Here is a 26,531-nt window from a genome sequence, read left to right as displayed (position 1 = left end):
TTTTTTCATGTTTAAACATGGCCTGTCATAAAAATTTGAAGAAAAATTGTTGTTTTGTAATTTTTTTTATTTTTTTCATTAACCCATTACTTCATGAGCATTTTGTGAAAAATGGCTGTTTTCATTGAAAAGTCTCCCGTTACAAATTCAAATTGCTATAATACTATAAAAACTGCTTCAACACTAATCAAACTTGGCACAAATGTTGACTGGACCATTGCACTTGCAACAACATGCTCAGGCTTAAATTTTCTGTTACCATGGCAACGAGGGGACATCTCAAAATTGCCAAAAATCACTATTTTGCGTTGATTTTTTCCATCAAAATTGATTTCAAAGTGCTGCACTTTCTCAATGGATTGAGATAGAGTCAAATGCTTTTTAGCGTTGGTTACACGTTACCTTATGATCAATCTGGGGTCATTTACAGCCTCTCACAAGTCCAAAATTTTTCTTGGCGATGAGGGGGACTCCGCCCCCCTTCAAACCCCCCAAACAGAAGGGGGCACATCCCCCTTCTGGCAACCCCCTGATGTATCTTTTGGTTGGGGGGCCGCGCCGAAAAAGAGGTCACTTTTTTTAACAACATTTCTCAAACAAAAACAAGTGTTTGGGGCCTAAATAAGGCATTTTTTCATCATTTGAGACAACAAAAAGGGTGGGGCGTGAAAAAGGCGTTAAAAGGCGTGTATATGAAGTAATGGGTTAATATGATGTTATGCAGTTAAAATATTAACCATAGAGATGAGAATGAAAATATATAAACAAACATATACAATCATTGTATAGTTAAGTTAATTTAATGCCTACCATTGTCTGAACATGCAGGCATATTTCTTTTATTGAAACCCTTTAGCTTCTATGATATATAGAATGATATTCACTCATCTAGTGATGTTATAATCTTCATTTGTACCAAGTAACAAAGTTTTATCTTCCTTTCTTTTTTTAACTCTAAGTGCTGTTTGGCAGCTGTTAAAAGTTACCCAATACGTCATCAGCTTATCGTTATATTTTTTTGACCTTCGGGAACACTGATTCCAATATTTCTACTGTTTAAGACTCAACACGGCTCTCAAGGGATATCCCCCTTCCAGAATTCTTATACACTTAGTCTTTCATAGATAAACGAATACAACAAACTATTTGGTGTGAAAGTGAACAAGAAACAAATCATCTGGCCGCCAAAACTTTCGATCAACTTGTGTGAAGGTGTTAATTACACAGCATTTGTTTGCATTTAAATGTATGATAAAATGCTTTAATTGTTACCATTGAAATTGCTGTACTACTTTTATGATCCGGTGTCGTGTGATAATCACATGGGATATATTTACTATAAGTTGGTTTTCTTATTGCCCTTTATCTTTGCTACTCCTTTTCTAACTTGCTTGTAAACGTCAACAGCTCAGAATTTTGCCATTAAGTCGAGACTCATTCATGAGTCGAAATCTCGATGTGTCAAAGTTTTTGCTAAAGTCCCTTCAAATTCGACTTACTGAAGTTCTACTGTATTATGCATGTTTTTAAGTATAAAAACCATATGGACAAATATAAACTTTTATATACACTGTACTATAACAACCCCCTATAATACTACAAAATACAGAAAAATTGAATCCCTAAAGGATGCCCAGAATGACAAAATTGAAAATGTTGCAGGCTCAGTTTGATTGAGCCTGTTCATGGACGCAAGCCCCTCTAGCACCAGCTTAAGCAGAATTCATCATTTTAAAGTCTGAAACAACTTTCATTGATTTATTCTTTGAAGAGACCTTATTCTCACCCAATACCAAAGATTGGTTGAGAATTTTTTTTACAGATCTAATTTAGAACAGAATCTTACAAATAAGATCTTTTAAATCCATATATTTCCCTGTCTACTTTAAGAGCTTCTTTCCTCTAAAACTTCTTCCAGCAGATAAGACTCTTTGATTTTACAATTCTTACAGCTTAATTCCTCTGGGGAAAACAAGACAGACTTGCCATGAAAAGTGCATAAAGGTGGGTGTCATAAATAAATTACTTTGACTCCATTGGAAACAAATTAGGTCTTCTATAAAATTGAAATTCATACAAGCTTAATACGAAATTGTAATGGATTATTTATTTTTGTAACAAAAACGTGTTTTGTAATTCATTTATTATCACCAGTGATCAAGAATTTTAGACACAATGACTTGAATTTTGTAATTTGCCACAGAAAAGAAATTTCTTTGATTTGAGATACCAGCTGGATATGAATAATGTGTGAAACAGAAATTACTACATTAATCGTTCATCCTGTAAAACTAATAGGAAATGTTTGGTACATTTAAGTTTAAGATTTGTTGTATTTTTCTTTTTTGCAGCAAAACCTTAACTATTGGCATAAAAATATTTTAAATCATTCAATGACATTGATAGAAATATCAGAGACAACATCTTAAACAGAAAAACATTTCAGTACAATGTCAAATTGAAGATTCTACCTTAACAAAAAAACATGACTTTCTTGTCCTAATCCAAACTATTATTGTTTGTTTGTTTGTTTCATTTTATGCCTTTTCCCAAACAGTATTTCAGTCATATAGGCAGGTAGTTTCCCATCATTCCTCAGCGGGAGAGTTACACCAGTACTAGAGTACCTTCCTCTGCGCTTAACTACCAAAGCATCTCCCGGGGATCGAACCCACGCCAGAGAGGTAACTGGATTATAAGTAATCTACTCTAACCCCTCGACCACGGAGGCGGTTTTTCCAAACCACTTATCATATGGCTAAAAGTACAATTATTAGCCATGACCATCTGGGCACCTTGTCCTAATTTAATTCTCATGTCTGACAATCAAGGCATCTTTCCCTAATTTAAATTGTATGTATCACTCATAAAAGCAATGAATATCTTAGCATGTTGTTGCATAGTATTGTCAAAAAGCCATGACCATCTGCAAATCTTCTCCTAATTTAAAATATATCTTATCAACAACATCCATGACTATAAATAGTATCTTAGTCTTATGTAGTACTCTTTTTTACTTACCATCTTGGCATCTTGTCCTTATGCAAAATTCATAACTTACCTGCAGCAACTATGAAGCTTTCAGCACCTTGGTATAATGTAATATTCATTTTGTATCATATACATATCCTAACAGCAGCTAAGAAATTTTTGATATCTTGTCCTAAAATATTTTTTTTATTTCTTACCCACAACAGCCATGACAATTTTGGCATCTTGTCCTAATATAATATTCATTTCTTACCTACAACAGCCATGACAATTTTGGCATCTTGTCCTAATGTAATATCCATTTCTTACCTACAACAGCCATGACAATTTTGGCATCTTGTCCTAATGTAATATCCATTAAAAATGGTAGCACCTCATCAAGAATAATCATCTTGTCTAAACTGTCGAGTACAGTATCTATACATGTCAATGCATTAATCCTCATCTGAAAACAAATCAACAAAATATCTCATCTCCTGTACTGTATTACAGTCAATAATGCTTTTGTCAGAATACAACATGGAAAATTATAACAGTAACAGACAATATACATTGAGTAAACACATAAGCTGACCATGAGCTCTTCTTTATCTGATTCAGTTTGAAGTAATGCTTATGTATAGCCTTTACTTGTTGATGAAGTTCTAGTACTATCAAGTGCTCTGCCATGTTTTAGTTCAGAATGATGCAAGATAACACCTTGGTATGGCATGAAATTTCCTGCAGCTGGATAGTCAGTGGCCGCATATTTAAGTATAGTGAATGTCCCATGTATGAGGTACCATATATTACGTTCTGGCATGCATTAAAATTTGATTGAGTGCGATCAAGTTCATATGTGTAGTTTAGCTATTCAATTTTATTCCTCCTGTATAAAATATAAAAAACAAGATCAACAAGGATGGGCGGCATTCAATGAACCCATGCCCCAACACAACCCAGCAACACAGGATGACAGGCATGGAGTCCAGAAGGACACTATTGATTTCTTAACAAAGTTAAAAATATCAATGATTTTTTTTTGTAATTTTAAAAGTATTGAGTATCCTCAATTAAAAAAAAAACAAAAACAAAACTTTTGATTGTGACTAATCAATGACTAATACATGGTGCTTTATGAAGTTTATTCACATGAAACCATACTGGTATTTCAACAATATTACATCTTTTGTTTGTTAACCCATAACACGAACTCATAATGCTTGAAATACCATGAAACATATAATTGTCCTGGCAGTCTGACTAGATTTTATAATTTTGTCTGCTCAATTTTACCATTATAATTTTGAAATCCCCCAAAGACTGTCCTGAATTTAAAGTAGGGCAAGTTCAATGCATATTAATGGCAGCAGAAGTTAAATTTTCAAATATCAAATAACCAATTAAAATTATGTCTACAATTTATTTTTAGCTAACTTAGGTTCTAATTTGGTTACTAAATTATTTGCATATCAAATAAAAACAATAAATATTTGCAATACAATATCTACAGCAAGGTTTATTTTCAAGCACAGAGTTCCCAGAAAAGACATTGCCTCTAGAAATAATGACTTTTCAATTATTATTTGATAATAAAAATACAATTGATCAAAGATACTTTAAATTTTAAAGCAATTAATTTCTAAAAAAAATACTACAAATTTTTGGAAGCTCCTTTTACATGATTTAGCATTTTCTATTTTTCTGCATGCAAATTTACAACATAATTTAATGAAGTTAACTCATTTGCATCAGATTTTTTATGGAACGATATTCTGAAGTTACAATTAGCTATTAAAAACTCAGTTTTTCTTGAAACTATTCCCGGTTTTAGAGGAAAATGAAGAATGATAAAGCATTTTTATCAAAATCTTACTTCTTGCCAATTATTTGCCATCAGTTTTTACAAATAAAATAGTAAATCAGGCATCCTCTATTAATTATACTGCCAATAAATCATGGAGATAAGGCATTTTTAATTCAATGTTATGCATTTTTATTCAGAACTTTATGCATGTGAATATAAAGACACAGAAAAACTGGAAACCAGTTGAACTTTAACCATTTTATAGGCAATACTGAGGAATTACCACTAACTTTGAAACAACTCCCACCGCCAAGTGGTTAGATATCCTGCCTTATAACCACTTGCCCCTGAATGATCTGGGATTAAATCCCTCTAGCATACAAGGTTCGTGGTTTTACTTGGAAGCCTGATTGTGCCTGATAAAATGCACATGGAAGGCACCAGTAAAGCTGAAAAGTTGCCATGTTACTTTAACAGTGCTGATGTTTATTAAAACCTCATAAAATTAGAATCAACTCCAGCAAAGCCTGGCAAAACAAGAAGCAGCATAGGGCTACATAAAAAGGACAGGGGTCTGTGAGTGCATTAATGTACAGGCTCTCCTAGTAATAAGCTATCAGTGGGCACAGTTCAGACCAATAAATATATTAGTCTTGCACGTTACAGTTACTGTTCTTTTTTGTTTTGTTTTTTTTGGGCTTATTTGTTTAAAAAAGCCTTCAGCTCTTGGGATGTTGTTTTGAAGATGGCTTCACGGTGATATGATAAAAGATAAAATTACTGAAATACTAAGTTTAAAACAATTCTGAATATTTTTATAAGAAAATAAAACCTGGGGCCTCTTTAAAGAATTCAAAACTTATAAAGTGATCATTTTACTCATGTCCCTATATTTTGTTATCAAGGAGACATGAATCAGCTGTACAAATAACTATGAACAACTGCCAAATATAGACTTCTATAGTCTATAAATGAGCCGTGTCACGACAAAACCAACATAATGGGTTTGCGACCAGCATGGATCCAGACCAGCCTGTGCAGTCTGATCAGGATCCATGCTGTTCGCTATCAGTTTCTCTACTTGTAATAGGGTTAGTAAGCGAACAGCATGGATCCTGATCAGACTGCGCGGATGCGCAGGCTGGTCTGGATCAATGCTGGTCGCAAATCCATTATGTTGGTTTTGTCGTGACGCGGCTCAAATAATAATTATTCATAAGAAATAAAACCATTTCTATCACGCTAATTCCAAAATATAAATATTTTATGACTGACATGCATGCAAGAGATTTAATGTACATTTTCCATTTTTACGTGCATATAACATAGACCGTTTATACAACACAGTTAACCAAAGTCATATTACAGCATGTTTGTAGCATGGATTTTCATTGGATAATCATGTTTTTCATATTATCTATATACATGACTGGGTAAATTTAAAGAAGCACACCTTAAGATTCATGCTTATTTTCATAAAAGTTTTGAAAATGTATTTGAATGTATAATATTGTGAAATAACCAAAAGGAAGCAATTAACACATTACAACCCACGTAAATTACCAAAAAGTGATAAAAAAAATGCATGCATAGGCCTTACTCAGTTAGTAACACAGTAAAAATATAGTTGAAATACTGAAAAATCAGCCATTAATCACACATAACATGTAAAATATTACTTGAATCTTGAATCATTTTACTTTTCTTAAAATCTTAGTACATAATTATTTCTCAAGTTTGATTTTATTGAAATATTTTTACTCATCTAGAGGCATGCAGCTTTAAGAATTTATTATTATGAGAGAATGCCATCCTACAGTGTATAATAATTTCTTTTTTAAAGACTAAGTCTTGGCAGGTTATATATACATAACTTTAGCTATATCAATTTATTAAAGCCGGTAACCATCACCCAGCCACTCAGGTTATATAAACTTAAGAACTGTTTGCTGACTAAAGTTTGATAAAAAAAAGAACCTGAATGGAAGTCAGAGTGAATCATTTGAAACCTAAATTAGCTTATTGCAATCCTAAGTCTCTCTTGGGATTCGAACCCATAGTTATAAGGGGCAATTGGTTTGAAGTCAAGGACCTTAACCACTCACCCACAGATGCCATGCTATTTGTCAATAAAAATACTAATAAGAAAACTGAGCATAATAGGTAGATGTCAAATACATTTACACATCAGCAAATCAATAGATGGGAAAAAAACTGCAGATTTATCTTGATGATTGAGCCAATTTATTCACAGCATGACTTTCATTATTCCAGTTTTCTGTAAAATTTGCATCAGTATTTCCCCAGTTTTCCCAGCATTCCCAGCATAATAAACTGTATCAGGTGATGTAATTATCCAACAGTGTAAGTAATTTATCTCAGAAAAGATTGACTAGATTTTAATGTTTTTTGTCTTTATTCCACTCAGTGAATACTGTTCTAATAAAAGATTTAAATGTTATTTGTTCTTAAACAGAGAGGTTAAATGTGAGAAATTTTGGTCGACACAATCTTTTCTTCATGTCAACTGCATAATTTGCATTTCCAACAAAATCTTTGAGAAAAATCTTGGTTTTATACCATTGAGAAATCAGATATTGCTATCTTGCTATGGACCCCTGACTGGAGCTAGAAAAATCACAAAAATCACATTTTCTGGAATTACAGAGACAATACTAGAAAATGAACTTGGCGATGAAGTTTCTATCTGTAATAATAATTTTAATTTGATACGATGATTGGCCAGTATGACTAGACAGGAATGTATCAAATATAGTTAAGTTACAATCACGATGCCACGATAACAATGAAATTCTCCAACATCCAGACAAAGTATTAATATTTTCATTCAGTTTCATCTAGAGGATTCAATCAGATAAAAAGTAAAAAAGACAAATTGTTCTTATTGTCTTATATAAAAGCAAATTAAAGCTAGGTAGGCAATTTTTTTTTTGCTTCATTTGATTTCTGAACTAGTTTCACCTCTGGTTATTTTAAGATACAAGCTAAGGAAATAGACTTTGGAAATGTCAAAGGCAAATTGTTTTGACACCTGCAGACATGTTGGTGTAATTCAGGTCCACACAAAGTACAGATTTAGGTAATGTTGCAGCCAGCATATAAGGAATGTGTCACTAAATCATAAAATATCAGATATAAGTTAATTGTGTCAGTATTCTAAAATAACCAGAACCTAGTATATGCATCAGTGCTAGGGTTCAGACTAAATGCCATACAACATTTTTTCCTGCTAATATCACTTAATAATGTAACTAGAAATGTATCAACAGGACATGGGATGCTCCCACATTCCCCTTTTTTGTTAGTCTACTGAAGAATAGCAAAACAGCAGGATGGACAAGGGTCAATCTATATACCCTGCCTATTTTGCAAATTATTACCAAATCATAAAAACCTGATTACATGTTCCAGGGTAATTCCTGTGAATGCTTTGTTAAAATCCCTTCAGAAATGTATTGTATGTTAAAAAGAATTAATTATGCCCTGTTCCTGACCCACCCACAGACATTCATCAAAAAAATCAACAAGAAAAGAATTGAATAATTAAAGAAATCTACAGGAATATGGTACTTTGAAATTTAAATTCTTTAAAAGATAACAAGAGTGGCTCATATACTCAACAATTGTTTTCGTCAGAACAAAACTCACCTTCATATTATCTGATTTGTTGTAGAGAGATTTTGCTCTTGGTAGCACCATGGACTTCATAATGTTATCATCCAAATATTCCTTGATCAGTCTTATACAGCCAAGGGCAGCTTCCTATAATATGCCAGAATGTAATCATTGTGTAATGATTAAGTGTAATGATATATGCCAGAATATAATCATTGTGTAATGATACAGATATGCCATAATATAATCATTGTGTAATGATACAGATATGCCATAATAACTCATCAAGGGCCATAACTTTGTGCTGATGGGCCGGACCAGAAAAAGGCAACAGTTTGCGCATCTCCTCTTGAATGGTGCATGTACAAAAACATTGTTGCACTCAAAATAGCAGCATAGTATTGTGTGCGTGGAAAGTTTATGCTGTTTCGTAACATACAATAATGTACATTCTGTTAAAACTCCTTCCGGAATTCTACAATGAATAATGGAAACAACACAATTTTATCATTCATAGATTATAAACTATTTCTTTTCATATGCTGATTATATTCCCTCTAAAGTTCCTATATTTACTAGTGCACTAATAGAGCTATAAATAAAACAAACTAGAACTATCGCTGAATGCGATTCATACCCCCACCAATGTCCTTGACAGAAGACCACTTGGAAAGGTGGTTAAGGGAATAATTTATGTGGCACAAATACATAAAAAGAAAATATCTCTGGTGAAAAAAAGACTAATTGTACAGGTAATAGTATAAATATATATACCTTTCATTTTCCCAATGCATTAAACATTTTATTTATAAGTCAATTTTTGACCTTCAAGTGTGGCCTTGACCTTAATCTGGCACAAGGGTAAGATGGGTTTTGCACATCACCCATTTTGGGTGAACATTTGAGTAAAGTTTGAAGAAAATCCTTCCATCAGTATAGAATTTATAGAGTAGACACAATATATTGTCTAGTATTGGTTGTATGTAAATTTGAAGACTTAAAAAGGGGATAACTTTGTCAAAATGCAATACAGAGTAATGAAACTTGACCTGCATATCTTATTTGCCACATCTCATATATCTTTTAAGTTTCAAGCAAATGCCTGAGCTAGTTTCAGAATTATTCAAGTACATGTTAAAATTTAAGAACATTTTCTAAGTCAATTTTTGACCTTCAAGTGTGACCTTGACCTTTAGCCGGTACAAAGGTGACATGGATTCTGCACATAACCTTGTTGAGGTGAACATTTGAGTAAAGTTTGAAGGAAATTCTTCCATTGGTATAGGATTTATAGAGCGGACACAACATATTGTCTAATATTTGATTGTATGTAAATTTGAAGACTTAAAAAGGGGCATAACTTTGTTTAAATGCAATACAGAGTTATGAAACTTGAACAGCATATCGTATTTGTGACCTTTCAAAAATATTTCAAGTATCAAGCAAATACCTTTTCTATATTTAGAATATTCAAATAAATGTTAAAATTTAAGAATTTTTTCTAAGTCAAGTTTTGACCTTCAAGTGTGACCTTGACCTTAAGCCAGCAAAAATGTGACATAAGTTCTGCACATCCCCTGGTTGAGATGAACATTTGAGCCAAGATTGAAGAAAATCTTTCAAGTAGTGTAGGACTTACAGAGCGGACATGACATACTGTGTAATATTTGATAGTGTTTGATATTTGACCTTCAATTGTGACTTTGACCTTGAGCTGACACATGGGCAACATGGGTTCTGCACATCCCCTTGTTGAGGGGAATATTTGAGCCAAGTTTGAAGAAAATCTTTTAATTAGTGTAGGACTTACAGAGTGGACACAACATACTGTGTAAAATTTGATTGTTTCATATTTGACCTTCAATTATGACCTTGACCTTGAGCTGGCACATGGACAACATGGGTTCTGCACATCCCCTTGTTGAGATGAACATTTGAGCCAAGTTTAAAGAAAATCTTTCAAGTAGTGTAGGAGTTACAGAGCGGACATGACATACTGTGTAATATTTAATCCTTTGATATTTGACCTTCAATTGTGACCTTGACCTTGAGCTGACACATGGGCAACATGGGTTCTGCACATCCCCTTGTTGAGGGGAATATTTGAGCCAAGTTTGAAGAAAATCTTTCAAGTAGTGTAGGACTTACAGAGCGGACACGACATACTGTGTAATATTTAATTGTTTGATAATTGACCTTCAATTGTGACCTTGACCTTGAGCTGACACATGGGCGACATTGGTTCTGCACATCCCCTGGTTGAGGTGAACATTTGAGCCAAGTTTGAAGAAAATCTTTCAAGTAGTGTAGGACTTACAGAGCGGACACGACATACTGTGTAATATTTGATAGTGTTTGATATTTGACCTTGAATTGTGACCTTGACCTTGAGCTGACACATGGGCAACATGGGTTCTGCACATCCCCTTGTTGAGATGAACATTTGAGCCAAGTTTGAAGAAAATCCTTCAATTGGTATAGGAGTTATAGAGCGGACACGAAAATGGAGACGGACGGACCGACCGACGCGACAAAGCGAATCCATTATAGCCCCCCCCACATTTTGTGGTGGGGGTATAATGAATGTTATTTTTGCTTCTCAACAGCATAAATTTCTTCTGATTGACATGGCCATGAACAGGAACATCAAAAATTGTTCCCCCACAAACCACAACAATTTAGTAACAATATTTTTTTCTCTACAAGGAAATTTTTATCAAACTAAATATAGTCATAATTATTGTATGACAATTTATATTTATGTGGACAGAAGCTTTATATAGAAAGAAAGAATCTGAAATTAGAGAAAGAAAGAATCTGAAATTAGAAAATGACATAAATCAACATTCATGTTTGGTCAACTTTTGTACTTTACCTACAATGAATTTCAAAGCAATACACTAATGTAAACATTTTATAAGAATTCATCGAAATAATCTAAAAATATTTTAAATGTACTTTCTGTGAAATTTCCGTCATCCCTGCAAGCAGAATATTCTATTATGTTTATAAGCTCTTAGCTCCCTCATCATTTCTTGTTTCATATAAGCAGAGAAGGACAAGGCAGGCCAGGACATGGCAGAGCAGAGTGGTGCAAGCTAGGGCAGGGCAGGATACATCAAAGATTTGGGCAGAGAAGGAGAGAGTTAGATTAGATTTCAGTAAGGAAATGAATAGAAGGCTATAGAAAAATATGATATTATATCTCAGTTGAGTAAAGCTTGTTATAGAATATATTAAGATATGAGAAGGTGCAGATTAGTTTAAAGCAACAACAATAACAGAGTAGGTCAGACTATAATGGAACAAAGCAAAGTAGAAGGGATTAGAGCTAAGTAAAGTAGAACAGAGCAGTAGGGAGAAGAGCAGGTAGGAGTAGAGTAGATTATGAAGTGGATTATAAAAGAGCAAAGTAAAAGGGAGCCAAGTTAAGAAGCGTACAATGTTGAGCAAAGCAGATTAAAGTGAAAAGGCAACAGAGTAGGTTATAGTATAATAATAGAGCAGAGTAGAAGGAAACAGAGCAGTGTAGAGCAGAGTACAAGTAAGAACGGTAAAGAAAGGTAGGAAAAAATAGAAGGGAACAGAACAGTGAAGAGAAAAGGGGAGCAAAGCAGGGCAAATAAGGCATAACAGAAGCAGAAAACATTAGAGTGTAGAATATTAGAGATAAGTGTATGTTTGGACCAACATAATGTCATATCTTAAAGTTGAAATAATCTTATTTATTTTGTCCTCATGATCAAGTTCTTTCACTTGGTCTTTACTCTGTTTTTAACAGTGGTTAACTTTATATGTCTTCATTTTTATGCTTCATGTTAATAAAAAAATAGGCACAATGAAATAGTTACCTGAGCTTGTATAGAGTTTGAATCTAGTGTATTAAAGACAAGTGGCATGATCTCTGTCTTTATCACTTCCATAGGTGACTTTGCTAATATAATATCTAGCTTGTCCAGCAAATAAACTGTTGCCTGAAATGTATGAAACAATATATTAATGCTGCATGCCTGCAGATGAACCAAAATATTTCAAAGAAAATCATACTAAAGAAAAAAGTACTAAGATTTTAAGAAAAGTAAAAAGATCCAAGATTCAAGTAATAATTTCTATGTTCGTTATGTTCGACTTATGAGCAATTTTGCAGTATATATCACCATATTTCTACTGCGTTAGTAACGCAGTAAGGGCTATTTTTGCATATTTTGCTCTTTTTGTTGATTTATATGGGTTGTAATAATTATTGCTCTTTGCAATGGGAAAATTATTATCTTCGTTCACTATACAATATTCTACTTTTTTATGCATTTTCTCACTTTTCATGAAAATAAGCATGAATCTGGAGGTGTGCTGTTTTAATGCATTATCTACATGCAATATCAAAATGCTTTTAAAAGTATTTTGAATAGAGACAATCAACCAGAAAATCATCCATGAAAAAAGACAAACAAATGTATGGGAATTTAATGATATTTTGATAGTTTGTTGCTTTTAAAATTTCTAAATCAAACAAACTCATCATAAGACATGAAATTTGAAATGACATAATAACCATCGCCTAACCAGTTACTTCTGCTTCTCTGAAGATTCTATTTTATTTTCCTTGTTTTGTGCAAAATGTTGATCAAATTACCTGCATTGGTCTTGGGTAGTTGAGAATAGTTCTGAAGTGTGGTAATATCACATTTGCATAGTCTGCCTTTGACACATGATCTATAAGCGCCAGCATGGCTGGTAAAGCCATGAACATGGTGTCTATAGACATACAGGATTCCACTAGATTTGGTAATACATGACCATACAGAACTTTCTAAAAATAAACAGACACTGTCATGATATATAAATATTCACTGCTTTATTAAAGCTTTACTAATAGCAAGATGTTGTAAAACAAGACATGTCATAGGTTTTTTTTAACATTTTAACAGTATTTCAAGGTAACTATTTTTGACAATGACATTGTCTTTTTTTTTTTCATTTGAAAACCACCTTTTTTCTTTCTTTCATAAAAAAATAGTTAGTTGGAGTAAAGTAGTTGCATTTTGAAACATAGTGCCCTTAACCCTAATATCACACTTAATATCTTAATTGGACTTGTCTTAATCTTTCAGTCTTGCCAAAATCATTTTATCATTTTTAAGGAAAATTAAAAAAATATTTACTAACTAATGTAGTAAACAGTGCAAACCATGATATGATGGCACAGCTGAACTTGGTCAGAGTGCACTGGACACATGGGTATATTAAATCGCTGCAACCATGGGCTAAATTGAACTTCAAGTGACCAATTATTTTACAAATTGACAGCAGACATTAGAATGAGCTCAATCAAAGGTCTGACTGTATTATAAAGATATATGCCATCCAGCAAAGGTTTGACTGTATAATAGTTATCAATGCCATCCTTCAAAACTTTAACTGTATTGAAGATATCAATGCCGTCCATCAAAGGTTTTATTATATTATAAGAATCAGATATATAAGGCTCTTAAATAACTTAAGCTTACGATGTTCCGGAATCAATCAGACGTGGGGAGAAAATGCCATTATTCTGACATCTGTAATTGCTTTTAAAGACATTATGCAAATTTGATGTTGTATAATACACCAGTATTTATGCAATATGTGTAATTACTGTTCCATTTTGAGTTTTTCAAGGCAATACTGTGCCAGATTTTTCTCTTAAATTCCTCTAGTTATGATAATAGTCAACTAAATCCTCAATAATACCCCATGTGGGTTGTTATAAGAATTCAGCGTCTAGAAAAAAGGCATTGCTAAAGGGTTAGTGGTAGTTGTATATCTGAATTAAAGTTTTATTTTCGTAGCTAGACTTTGAATAAAAAAGAAATAACATGTTTTGTTCCATCTGCATCTATCATGCAACAAAATCTATGATCAAATATGATTATATAATGTGCACTGAATCATATAAATTGTTGCCATTTTAGGTATAAAAACAGGTATCAGATTCTCGCGAAAATTCAATAAATTTATTTTGTTAAAGGCCCACCATGCCCCAGAAATTTCTTTTTAAATTCTTTAGAAATGTTTTCATTAATGTTTTAATAATTGATTTTAGAATGTTAAACAACTGAAAAAAAAGTGATCAACATGCAGTAATGTGTCATGAAGGTAGAAAATGTAAAAAAAACACAGCATTTTGAATTCTTTACAAAATATCATAACTATACCAATTGAGATTTGCTATAAAGAGCAAAAGAAATAAAAGATAGCTTATGAATAACATTTTGGAAACTGTAACGAAATACAAAAATAAAAAAGATTTTGAGAAAAAACTAGAACTGCCACTATCATGGCGTGAATACCCCCGCATACCACTTTGTCAGAATCAACAGTGGCCATTTAGAGCTCAAGGACAACCTCCCTGCCAAATCTGAGGTTACTAAGCCAGTGCATTGCTAAGTTATGTATTCTACATGCTTCAAATGTGAAATTGTCAAAATCAATACATTGCGGACAGGACATTCTTAGCAATTGAGAAGAAAAAGCTTTTTTTTGTCAAGGTCCTGTGACTTGGAACCTTTGACCAGTGACCTCAATCAATAGGGTCACCTTATAGTCATGATCAACAATCCATGCCTTTAATATGAAGACTGTGGGTCAAAGGAATCTTAATTAAATGGGTGGACAAACTTTTGAAGTCAAAGTCCCTATGACCTTGCCTTTGGGATCCAGTGACCCTCAAATCCAAAGGGTCATCTACTAAATCATTGACTAAAACTCAATTCCAAATATGAACTGGTGGGTCATAGGAATCTTAAGTTATTGGCGGACAAGCTTTTTGAAGTCAGGCTCCTATGACCTTGACTTAAGACAAATGGTGACCTCAAAATCATAGGGGTCATCTACTTAAATCATGACTAACCTCATGCCAAATATGATGACTGTGGGTCAAAGGAATTCTTTTAAGTTAAGGCAGACAAGCTTTTTGAAGTCAGGCCTGTGTTGACCTTTGACCTGGTGGCCTCAAAGTCAAATAGGGTCCCATCTACTTTAATCATGACCTAACCTGAATGCCAAATATAGAACTATGGGTCAAAGGAATCTTATGTTATTTGGGACCAAGCTTTTTTGAAGTCAAGGCCCCTGTGACTGGGACCTTGACTGGTGACCTAAAAAAATCAATAGAGGTTCTTATTAATCATGACTAACCTCAATGCCAAATATAAAGACTAATGGGTCAAAGGAATCTTAAGTTATTGGGGGGCCAAGATTTTTGAAGTCAAGCCCCTGTGACCTTGGACCTTTGCTTGTGACCTTTAAAATCAAATAGGGTCATCTACTTAATGAAGACTTCCTCCATGCAAATATGAAGACGGGGTCAAAGGAATCTAAGTTATTGGGGGGACAAGCTTTTGGAGGTCAGGCCCTGTGACGCTTGACCTTTGGACCTTTTGGTAACCTCAAATCAATAGGGGTCATCTACTAAATCATGACTAACCTCCATGCCAAAATATGAGACCTGTGTAGGTCAAAGGAATCTTAAGTTTATTGGGCGGACATATTTTTGAAGTCAAGGCCCCTGTGACCTGGACCTTTGACCTAGTGACCTCACAATTCAATAGCGGTCATCTACTAATCCATAACTAACCTCATGCCAAATATGAAGACTAAGGTCAAAGGAATCTTAAGTTATTGGCCGGACAAGAAAAAAAGGACAGACTGCCGGACGCCTGGACAGCCGGACGGACGGACAAGCTGATTCCAGTATACCCCCCTTACAACTTTGTTGTGCGGGGATATAAAAAACATGGCATTTCCAGGCCTTTATGGGCCTTAAATAAACCTTTATACAGCCTGGAACCAAAAAGACATATAATATAAAGCAACAGTTATTACTTTCTATATAATTTAAGAATGACAATGTCTGCTGAATTTATGGTATTTTTTACTTAACACAATATCTTAAGCCTATAAAAACACAACATTAAATCAAACAACTATATGAACAACTTAAAATAACATAATCTTGCAAATAAATTTAAGCAATCAAGTTCTGAGCAAATTTCTAGTTGTAACATTTCCATCATAGGCAACTAAATCAACAACTGTTTAGGGAGTCAAAACCTATAAAAAGATCAGGAAAATATCATAAATTCAACTTCATTCAAAATAAACTAGAAATATCACTTAATGTGATTAATACCCCCGCAAGACTGCTTCAGAAATGAGGAAGTTACTAGTAACAGAATACCTTGCAAAAGAACTGAAATAGAGTTATGGTTGTGGGCAATTAAGATTAGTTTGGTTACCATGATGAAAGTTTTTTATTGAATTACTTTTGTAAAAAGTCAAAAAGCAGTTACGTTTCTTGAGCAACTGCAAATTTCCTCTCATTGCGCTTGACCCATTGAATGAAGTTTCATTGAATTCTTAACATTAGTTTTTTAAGTTATGCAACATGATAAGGAAAAGTATCAACAGGCAATAACTCTGTTATTTTCAAATGGTGTTATTGTTTTTTGTGCACTGCAACTTCTTTTAATGTGCTTGACAATATGTTATGAGTGTTATTGAATCCAACTAGTAGTTTTCAGAGTTGTGCTCGGACAAGTAAAAAGAAACAAAGGGCAATAACTATTAAATTAAGTCAAGAATTGGAGTTATGGTTTCTTGTGGCAATGCACTTCCTCTTATTGTGCTTGACCATTGTATGAAGTTGTTTTTGAAATCCAACCAGTAGTTTCCAAAGTTATGCTCCGGACAAAGGAAAAGTAACAAAGGGCAATAACTCTTAATTAGTCAAGATGAGTTATGGTTTCTTGTCACTACACTTCTCTCAATGAACTTTTGAACGCATTGTATGAAGTTATATTGAATTCCAACCATTAGTCTTCAAGTTATGGTCCGGACAAAAGAAAGCAATGGAAAAGTAACAAAGGGCAATAACTCTGTAATTACTTTAGATAGAGTTATGGTTCTTGTGCATTGCACTTTCCCTTATTGTGCTTGACCATTGTTTGAAGTTGTTTTCAATTCCAACCAATAGTTTTCAAGTTATGCTCCGGACAAGAAAAATGCAACGGACGGCTGGACCGACCGACCAACCGACCACCGAGTGACTCCTATATACCCCCCAAACTTCGTTTCGGGGGTATAATAATATATAATTATACGTGATTACATTTACTGGCTTGGATAATCTGCATTATTTTCTGTAGGTTACTGATATCTCTTTGAGGGGTTTGTGCTATGATTATAAAAAATGTCAGTAATACTGTTACATTAAACCACCAAAGATACCTAACTGAAATCTGCAGTAAGCTAAAGTGGCATCAACTGCGCCCCCTCCATTATTTCAGGCACGGGTAAGGATTTGAATAAAACCTGAGGACCCGTCACTTCAGCCTAAAGATTATAGTAGCTACATCATCCTCCCAATGAAAGTCCCTTTGGGACAGCTGTAAGGGACAAGTACTACAAAGTCAGATTCCACAAGCATTACATAGAATGTGTATTTTGCATTGTATCAACCCTATTATTAACGACGGCATATTTCAGCTTTTGTATACATATACAGTAAACTCCATGTATTGCCTGTAACAAAATACCCCTTATAATGATGCTGTTGCCACAGTCCTGACTTTTGTTTTTAAATTGGTTGCTTCCCGGATATTACAATATTAACTCAGGGACGGTCCTCTGAATAGCATTACGAGCAGAGTTTACACATATGTTCAGCATATTGCGTTGAAACGTTACCTTGTGTATATCTGGAATGACTTGAATGAGATTCGTATAAACTTCTGCCCGTTGTTGGGAGGTCTCCAGTTGCTCTAAATTGTCTAATCTCTGTAAACAGGACACCACTGGGTCATGAAAATATTTCAACTGTGAAAAAAAGAAAAAATATATTCTTAGAATTAATATAACAGTCACATTAAGTATTATGGACTCCACTGAGGTTTTTGACATGACTGGGCTGGAAATATATTTCTGTGATTTGCATTATGTTTGATACAGGTCTGGAACAAAAACCCTTGTGCAAATAATTTTCAGAACATTAATTCCCTCGCACAGTCTGTCCAGAATAGATATTTTTATTGTTTAAAATGGCCAAAAAATGAAAAGGGTATTAAAGCACATTCAAACTGAGTAAGAATCGCACACACAAAAAAAGTTCAATATAATTCTGAGTACATTTCTTTATTATCCTCTGCAGATTTTTCCACTTTAGTTGCCTCACTTGATCTAATTGTAAGAATTTCAAATTTTATGTTTTTAGGCTTTTCGACCTTTGTGAAGCTTCTTTAATTGAAATACAATTATGTAGTTACAAAACACTTCTCCAAAAAGGACTTGACTATAAACAAAATGACATCATTCCTAGTTTTTGATTCAATATTTAGAAATCTTTAGGAAGCTAAGCTGCAATTTCTGAATATATGACATTTTAGCAAGCCAAAACCCTGTATTATTTTGTATTCTAACGTCTTTATCTGTAACATAAATACATAAATCTTTGCTTTTATTTTTTACAATTCTTGATAATAAATGATCTTGATAAAAATCATATCTTGTGTCATTTTCAATGGTTTATAGTGCATATTTCGTACTTGTTTTTTGTTGTTTTTTTATCATAGGACCTAGTTGTTACTGAACCTTTCAAAAAAGAAATAATATGAACAAATATTATCTGAAACCATGCCATGTGTTAATTCTCTAGAGAGGCTTAGATTTAAAACCTTTCTAAAATCATTCTCTGAAATCTCAGCAAAAAGTTGTAAGACAAAATATTTATGTATGGAGACATATATTTAGTGTTCAGGTATCAAAGAATTTTCAAGCATTGTTTCCTCACTGCTGAAAAATGGTATGGAAAATTTGATAAAGAAGAGTTATTTTCTAAACGTTTTTGAATAAGTAGGAGAAACTGGCAACATATACATTCCAAAAAGTGCTAAAAACTGTCTGATGTTTTGACCCCCCCCCCCTATTTATAGTTTATTTATAACTGTTTTACAGTGCCTGGACACCTAAACTCTCTCAAGTGTTTTCAAAAAAACCAAGAGGGCCATGATGGCCCTGAGGTCGCTCACCTGTATTTAGGCCCCTCAACCCCCCCCCCCCCAATGTTGCAGGGCCAAATTTAACCCAAAGGGCTTTTATTTTGCATAAACTTGGTAGACACCCATAAGAAGATGTTTCATGCTCATTGGGCTTTTTAAAAGAAGATTTTTTAAAGTTTTTACTATACACATATAGTTAAAAACAATGACACCCCTGGGGCTGGGCCAGTTTTGACCCCAGGGCTTTTATTTGAACAAACTTGGTAGACACCTATTAGAAGATGTTTCATGCTTAATATCTAAACTCTAGCTATTTGGGTTTTTTCAAAGAAGATTTTAAGTTTTTGCTTTACACATATAAAGAAAATCAATGACTCCCGGGGGGGGGGGGGGGGGGGGCCAATTTTGACCCCAGGTCTTTTATTTGAAAACAAACTTTGTAGACACTCACTAAAAGATGTTTCATGCTTAATATCTTAACTCTAGCTATTTGAGTTTTTTTCAAAGAAGATTTTTTTAAGTTTTTGCTATAACATATAAAGGAAAATCAATGACCCCCGGGCGGTGCCAATTTTGACCCAGGGCTTTTAATTATTTGAAAAAACTTGGTAGACACCTATTAGAACATGTTTGATGCTAAATATCTTAGCCATAGCTCTTTGAGTTCTTTAAAAGAAGATTTTTTTAAGTTTTTACTATATGCATATACCGGTAGGGAAAATCAATGAACCCCCGGGGCGGGGCCAATTTTGACCCAAGGGCTTTTATTTGAACAAACTTGGTAGACACTTATTAGAACATGTTTCATGCTAAATATCTTAGCTCTAACTCTTTTGGTTCTTTGAAAGAAGATTTTTTAAGTTTTTACTATATCCATATAGGGAAAATCAATGACCCCCTGGGGCGGGGCCAATTTTGACCCCAGGGCTTTTATTTGAACAAACTTGGTAGACACCTATCAGAAGATGTTTGATGCTCAATATCTTAGCCATAGCTCTTTGAGTTCTTTAAAAGAAGATTTTTTAAGTTTTTACTATATGCATATAGGGAAAATCAATGACACCCCGGGGCGGGCCAATTTTGACCCCAGGGCTTTTATTTGAACAAACTTGGTAGACACTCAGTAGAAGATGTTTCATGCCAAATATCTAAGCTCTAGCTCTTATGGTTTTTTAAAAGAAGATATTTAAAGTTTTTTCTTTCAGTTGCCATGGCAACCAGAGTTCTGCATGGAATTAAATTCTTTGAACACTTTTTAAAGGTGACCACCAAAGGAACTTTCCTGTGAAGTTTGGATGAAATTGGCTTAGTTATTTCTGAGGAGATGTCATTTAAAGTAAAAGTTTACGGCCGGACGGACGCCGGACGAAAAACGATCACAAAAGCTCACTCTGTCACTTTGTGACAGCTGAGCTAAAAAGTTCAGCATGAAAATTAAAAAAATATATATATAACAGAAAATAAATATAAGTATGATCAAATTGCATAAAAATATGATGGTTATCTCTTTTTTACATGTTGATAAATCAACTTCAAACCAGCATATTTCATTTACTGTTACATACCAACTTATAAATACATACTAGTGAAAATAGCTGAGCTGTCGGTCTGTATCTTGTATCCTTGTTGATCATTTTCTCCACCGGCTCCACAAGTGAGAGCGGCATCTTGTGAGCTACATCCCCAAACTGTTGAGTCAGCTGAAGATAAAATAAACCTAGAAACAACTTGTCTGTTGAAAGTATTGCCTTTCCATACTTTATAAGGTACAAGAAGGGTTTGGGCAAAAAAGTGCCTGAGATATACATGACATTGTATGTTTTACTTAAAGCACCTGTTACTTTCAATTTATTAAAATAATTGTGTATTTCTTTTCTTTATAATATACATAAAAAATCTATTTATGATAATATATTATTGAGATATTCCTGTAAATATTGACATAACCTGGTCAAGCTGTTTGAAACATGACTGTAAATATTGGCATTACCTGTTCAAGCTGATTGAGATATGTCTGTAAATATTGACATAACCTTGTCTAGCTGTTTAGGAATTATGTCTGTAAATATTGACATTAGAAAAACTGGTCTAGCTATTAAGGATTTATGTCTGTAAATATTTGCATTATATGGTCAAGTTGTTTAGGATTTATGTCTGTAAATGCAGACATTAACTGTTCAAGCTGTTTGAGATATATGTCTGTAAATATTGGCATTACCTGGTCAAGCTGTTTGAGATATATGTCTGTAAATATTGAGATTGCCTGGAGAAGCTATTGAGATATATGTCTGTAAATATTGAGATTGCCTGGTCAAGCTGTTTAAGATTTATGTCTGTAAATATTGGCATTACCTGGTCAAGCTGTTTAAGATTAATGTCTGTAAATATTGACATTACCTGGTCAAGCTATTGAGATATACGTCTGTAAATATTGAGATTGCCTGGTCAAGCTGTTTGAGATATATGTCTGTAAATATTGGCATTACCTGGTCAAGCTGTTTGAGATATATATCTGTAAATATTGGCATTACCTGGTCAAGCTGTTTGAGATATATGTCTGTAAATATTGCCATTACCTGGTTAAGCTGTTTGAGATATATGTCTGTAAATATTGGCATTACCAAGTGGTCACACTGTTTGAGACATGACAGAAAATATTGGCATTACCTGGTCAACCTGTTTGAGATATATATCTGTAAATATTGGCATTACCTGGTCACACTGTTTGAGTCATGACTGTAAATACTGACATTACTTGGTCAAGCTGTTTGAGATATATGTCTGTAAATATTGGCATTACCTGGTCACACTGTTTGAGACATGACAGAAAATATTGGCATTACCTGGTCAACCTGTTTGAGATATATGTCTGTAAATATTGACATTACCTGGTCACACTGTTTGAGACATGACAGAAAATATTGGCATTACCTGGTCAACCTGTTTGAGATATATATCTGTAAATATTGGCATTACCTGGCCACACTGTCTGAGATATATCTGTAAATATTGGCATTACCTGGTCAAGCTGTTTGAGATATGTCTGTAAATATTGAGATTACCTTGTCAAGCTGTCTGAGATATATCTGTAAATATTGGCATACCTGGTCAAGCTGTTTGAGACATGTCTGTAAATATTGGCATTACCTGGTCAAGCTGTTTGAGATATGTCTGTTAATATTGGCATTACCTGGTCAAACTGTTTAAGATATGTCTGTAAATATTGGCATTACCTGGTCAAGCTGTTTAAGATATGTCTGTAAATATTGGCATTACCTGGTCAAGCTGTTTAAGATATGTCTGTTAATATTGAGATTACCTTGTCAAGCTGTTTGAGAGATATGTCTGTAAATATTGGCATTACCTGGTCCAGCTGTTTAAGATATGTCTGTAAATATTGACATTACCTGGCCAAGCTGTTTAAGACTTATGTCTGTAAATATTGACATTACCTGGCCAAGCTGTTTAAGACTCATGTCTGTAAATATTGACATTACCTGGTCCAGCTGTTTAAGACTTATGTCTGTAAATATTGACATTACCTGGTCCAGCTGTTTGAGATATATATCTGTAAATATTGGCATTACCTGGTCACACTGTTTGAGACATGACTGTAAATACTGACATTACCTGGTCAACCTGTTTGAGATATATATCTGTAAATACTGACATTACCTGGTCAAACTGTTTGAGATATATCTGTAAATATTGGCAATACCTGGTCAAACTGTTTGAGATATGTCTGTAAATATTGGCATTACTTGGTCAAACTGTTTGAGATATACATCTGTAAATATTGGCATTACCTGGTCAAGCTGTTTGAGATATATCTGTAAATATTGGCATTACCTGGTCAAACTGTTTGAGATAATATCTGTAAATATTGGCATTACCTGGTCAAACTGTTTGAGATATATCTGTAAATATTTGCAATACCTGGTCAAACTGTTTGAGATATGTCTGTAAATATTGGCATTACCTGGTCAAGCTGTTTGAGACATACATCTGTAAATATTGGCATTACCTGGTCAAGCTGTTTGAGATATGTCTGTAAATATTGAGATTACCTGGTCAAGCTGTTTGAGACATACATCTTCAAATATTGGCATTACCTGGTCAAGCTATTTGAGATATATCTGTAAATATTGACATTACCTGGTCAAGCTGTTTGAGATATATCTGTAAATATTGACATTACCTGGTCCAGCTGTTTGAGATATATCTGTAAATATTGGCATTACCTGGTCAAGCTGTTTGAGATATATCTGTAAATATTGACATGACCTGGTCCAGCTGTTTGAGATATATCTGTAAATATTGGCATTACCTGGTTAAGCTGTTGAGATATATGTCTGTAAATATTGACATTACATGGTCAAGCTGTTTGAGATATATATCTGTAAATATTGAGATTACCTGGTCAAGCTGTTTGAGATATGTCTGAGGATTATGTTCAGCACTGATGAGAGGTTGACCATTGTTGTATATACAGCAAACTGTGATTCCCAGGGAGAATATATCACTAATCATACTACACTTCTTCTCTGTTTGAACTTCTGGTGCAATGTAATTGAGATTGGGTTGAGCAAGTTTTGAAGCTTTTGTTGACCATGGTTGGCAAGATATCTTTTCCTGAAATATATATCAAATAATTTTTGTTACCATTGGTGAGAAAAATATACTGGTCAGGATTAAAAAATGTAGGTTTTTTTTTCTAGAATGCTAAATCAAATCTTTACTGATGACTCGTTTATACCTTACTATACACTGTTACTTCTCATTAACTTTCATTAAACCTTTTGACCAATGTTTTATAGTTTTATATGGGCAAGTAAATTAAAGCTGAGGACAAGTGAATTTTTTTTCCCAAACTTGCCTGTGGGCATTTAATGTGGCAAAAATTTATATTTCCACACCTCTGAATACTATATCACAAATCTTCACCTCTAAGCACTGTAACAGTGCTAAACTGAGCCAGTGCTAAACTGAGCCACAAATAAATGGGCCTAAGAATTTAGTTTTATAGGTCACAGAATTGATAAAAAAAAAAAAGAACATTTTTTGCATATAATTGCTATCAAGACAGTTGCACATTAAAATTACTAACATGCCTAGAAGCAGTATATTTCCATTATAAAGAAAAATTAATAGTTTCTGAAAATTGAGTTTGTAAAGTAACCAATGGCATTTCCTATTTCCATAATGAGTTTTTGGCACTATTTCATTTTCGAGAAATGCTTGGCTTCTGGCAAGATTTGATTTAAATACACATAAACCTTAATTACATTTCCAATCAATATGTTTCCGAACATTTTTTAAAGTCCTGAGGTTTGTACAGCATTCTGCAAAAAATGCAAGTATATTCAAAATACAAGTTTCCAACGTCAGTACATTTTGAGCTTCTCTTTCACAAATTTGTTTTCGATTATTAAAGATTTGATTTGGATTATTAATGATTTGTTTTGGATTATTAATGCTTTGTTTTGGATTTTTAATGATTTCTTTTGGATTATTAATGATTTGTTTTAGATTATTAATTATTTGTTTTGGATTTTTAATGATTTGTTTTGGATTATTAATGATTTGTTTTGGATTATTAATAATTTGTTTTGGATTTTTAATGAGTGGTGGCATGGCGGAGTGGTTAATCCATAAAACTAGTAATCTAAGGATTGCTGGTCATGTGGTTTGAAACCCTGTCAGGGGCAAGCCATTTTTTCCATGAGCAAGAAACTTTATTCTCAATATATGACTAAAATATGTACTGGTTGATTCGAAAGTGTTGCAATCAGCTTATAGCTTCCAAACAATGAAACTCAAATAAATTAGTATAAACTACACTAATGGTGTTGGTACATAAAAATTATGGGATTTGTCAGAACATTTAACTTTAAAATAATACATTTATATGTCTTGAATACTTCTCATACTAACATCAGCTTAAGAACAGAAAATTGTCTAGACATTAAGAAAATAATTTTTTTGCTATACATGAACTTTCTATTGTCTGAACGAATTTACCAAGTTATTACTCTGCATGAGTTGTCGTGAAAATTTTTTGTGACATCCAAAAAAGAACTAAAGACACATAATGTCATGGATATATCCTAAATGAACACTGTTTACCTGGCCCCATTCTGAGCTACCCAGGACATTTAAATTTAATACTACCATGGTTTAATGCCCGAGCTGTCTAAGACATTTTATACTTTCATGGTTTATTATGGAGCTGTCCTCAACATTTTATACTTTCATGGTTTAATGGCCGAGCTGTCTTGGACATTTTATACTTTCATGGTTTAATGGCCGAGCTGTCCTCAACATTTAATACTTTCATGGTTTAATGGAGCTGTCCTCAACATTTTATACTTTATGGTTTAATGTAGCTGTCCCAGACATTTTACACTACCATGGTTGAATGGAGCTGTCCGGGACATTTTACACTTTCATGGTTTAATGGAGCTGTTCCGTACATTTTAAACTTCCATGGTTGAATCGAGCTGTCACTGACATTTTATACTACCATGGTTAAATGGAGCTGTCCCGGACATTTTATACTTTCATGGTTTAATGGCAGAGCTGTCTTGGACATTTTATACTTTCATGTTTTAATGGCCGAGCTGTCTTGGACATTTTCTACTTTCATGGTTAAATGGAGCTGTTCTCAACATTTTATACTTTTATGGTTTAATGGAGCTGTCGCGGACATTTTACACTACCATGGTTGAATGGAGCTGTCTTGGACATTTTACACTACCATGGTATAATGGAGCTGTCCCGGACATTTTAAACTACCATGGTTAAATGGAGCTGTCCCGGACATTTTATACTACCATGGTTAAATAGAGCTGTCCCGGACATTTTACACTTCCATGGTTGAATCGAGCTGATACTAACATGGTTGAATGGAGCTGTACTGGACATTTTACACTACCATGGTTGAATGGAGCTGTCCCGGACATTTACACTACCATGGTTGAATCGAGCTGTCCAGGACATTTAACACTACCATGGTTGAATTGAGCTGTCAGGGACATTTTACACTTTTATGCTTTCATGGTTTAATGGAGCTGTCCCGAACATTT

The 26,531-nt window shown here is 33.8% G+C and overlaps 1 protein-coding gene across 1 annotated transcript; it reads right to left on the bottom strand.

Moving 5' to 3' along the window:
* Positions 1–3,300: 3,300 nt before the first annotated feature.
* On the bottom strand, positions 3,301–26,483 carry LOC132733516 (SCY1-like protein 2; the record flags this gene model as incomplete). Its single annotated transcript, XM_060720174.1, is given in 8 exon segments — positions 3,301–3,436; positions 8,447–8,560; positions 12,265–12,387; positions 13,047–13,223; positions 18,140–18,268; positions 21,030–21,146; positions 23,863–24,078; positions 26,418–26,483. Coding segments are annotated over 8 exon segments (1,078 nt in total), but the record flags the coding sequence as incomplete, so codon positions are not given.
* Between the last annotated feature and the right edge of the window lie 48 nt (positions 26,484–26,531).

Source organism: Ruditapes philippinarum, unplaced genomic scaffold (assembly GCF_026571515.1).
Source record: "Ruditapes philippinarum isolate M1 unplaced genomic scaffold, ASM2657151v2 ctg10876_1_1_1_1, whole genome shotgun sequence".
In the NCBI taxonomy this organism is placed as follows: Eukaryota; Metazoa; Mollusca; class Bivalvia; order Venerida; family Veneridae; genus Ruditapes; species Ruditapes philippinarum.
The sequence above is the reverse complement of the archived record's forward strand: the minus strand, read 5'-3'. Positions and strand labels throughout refer to the sequence as shown.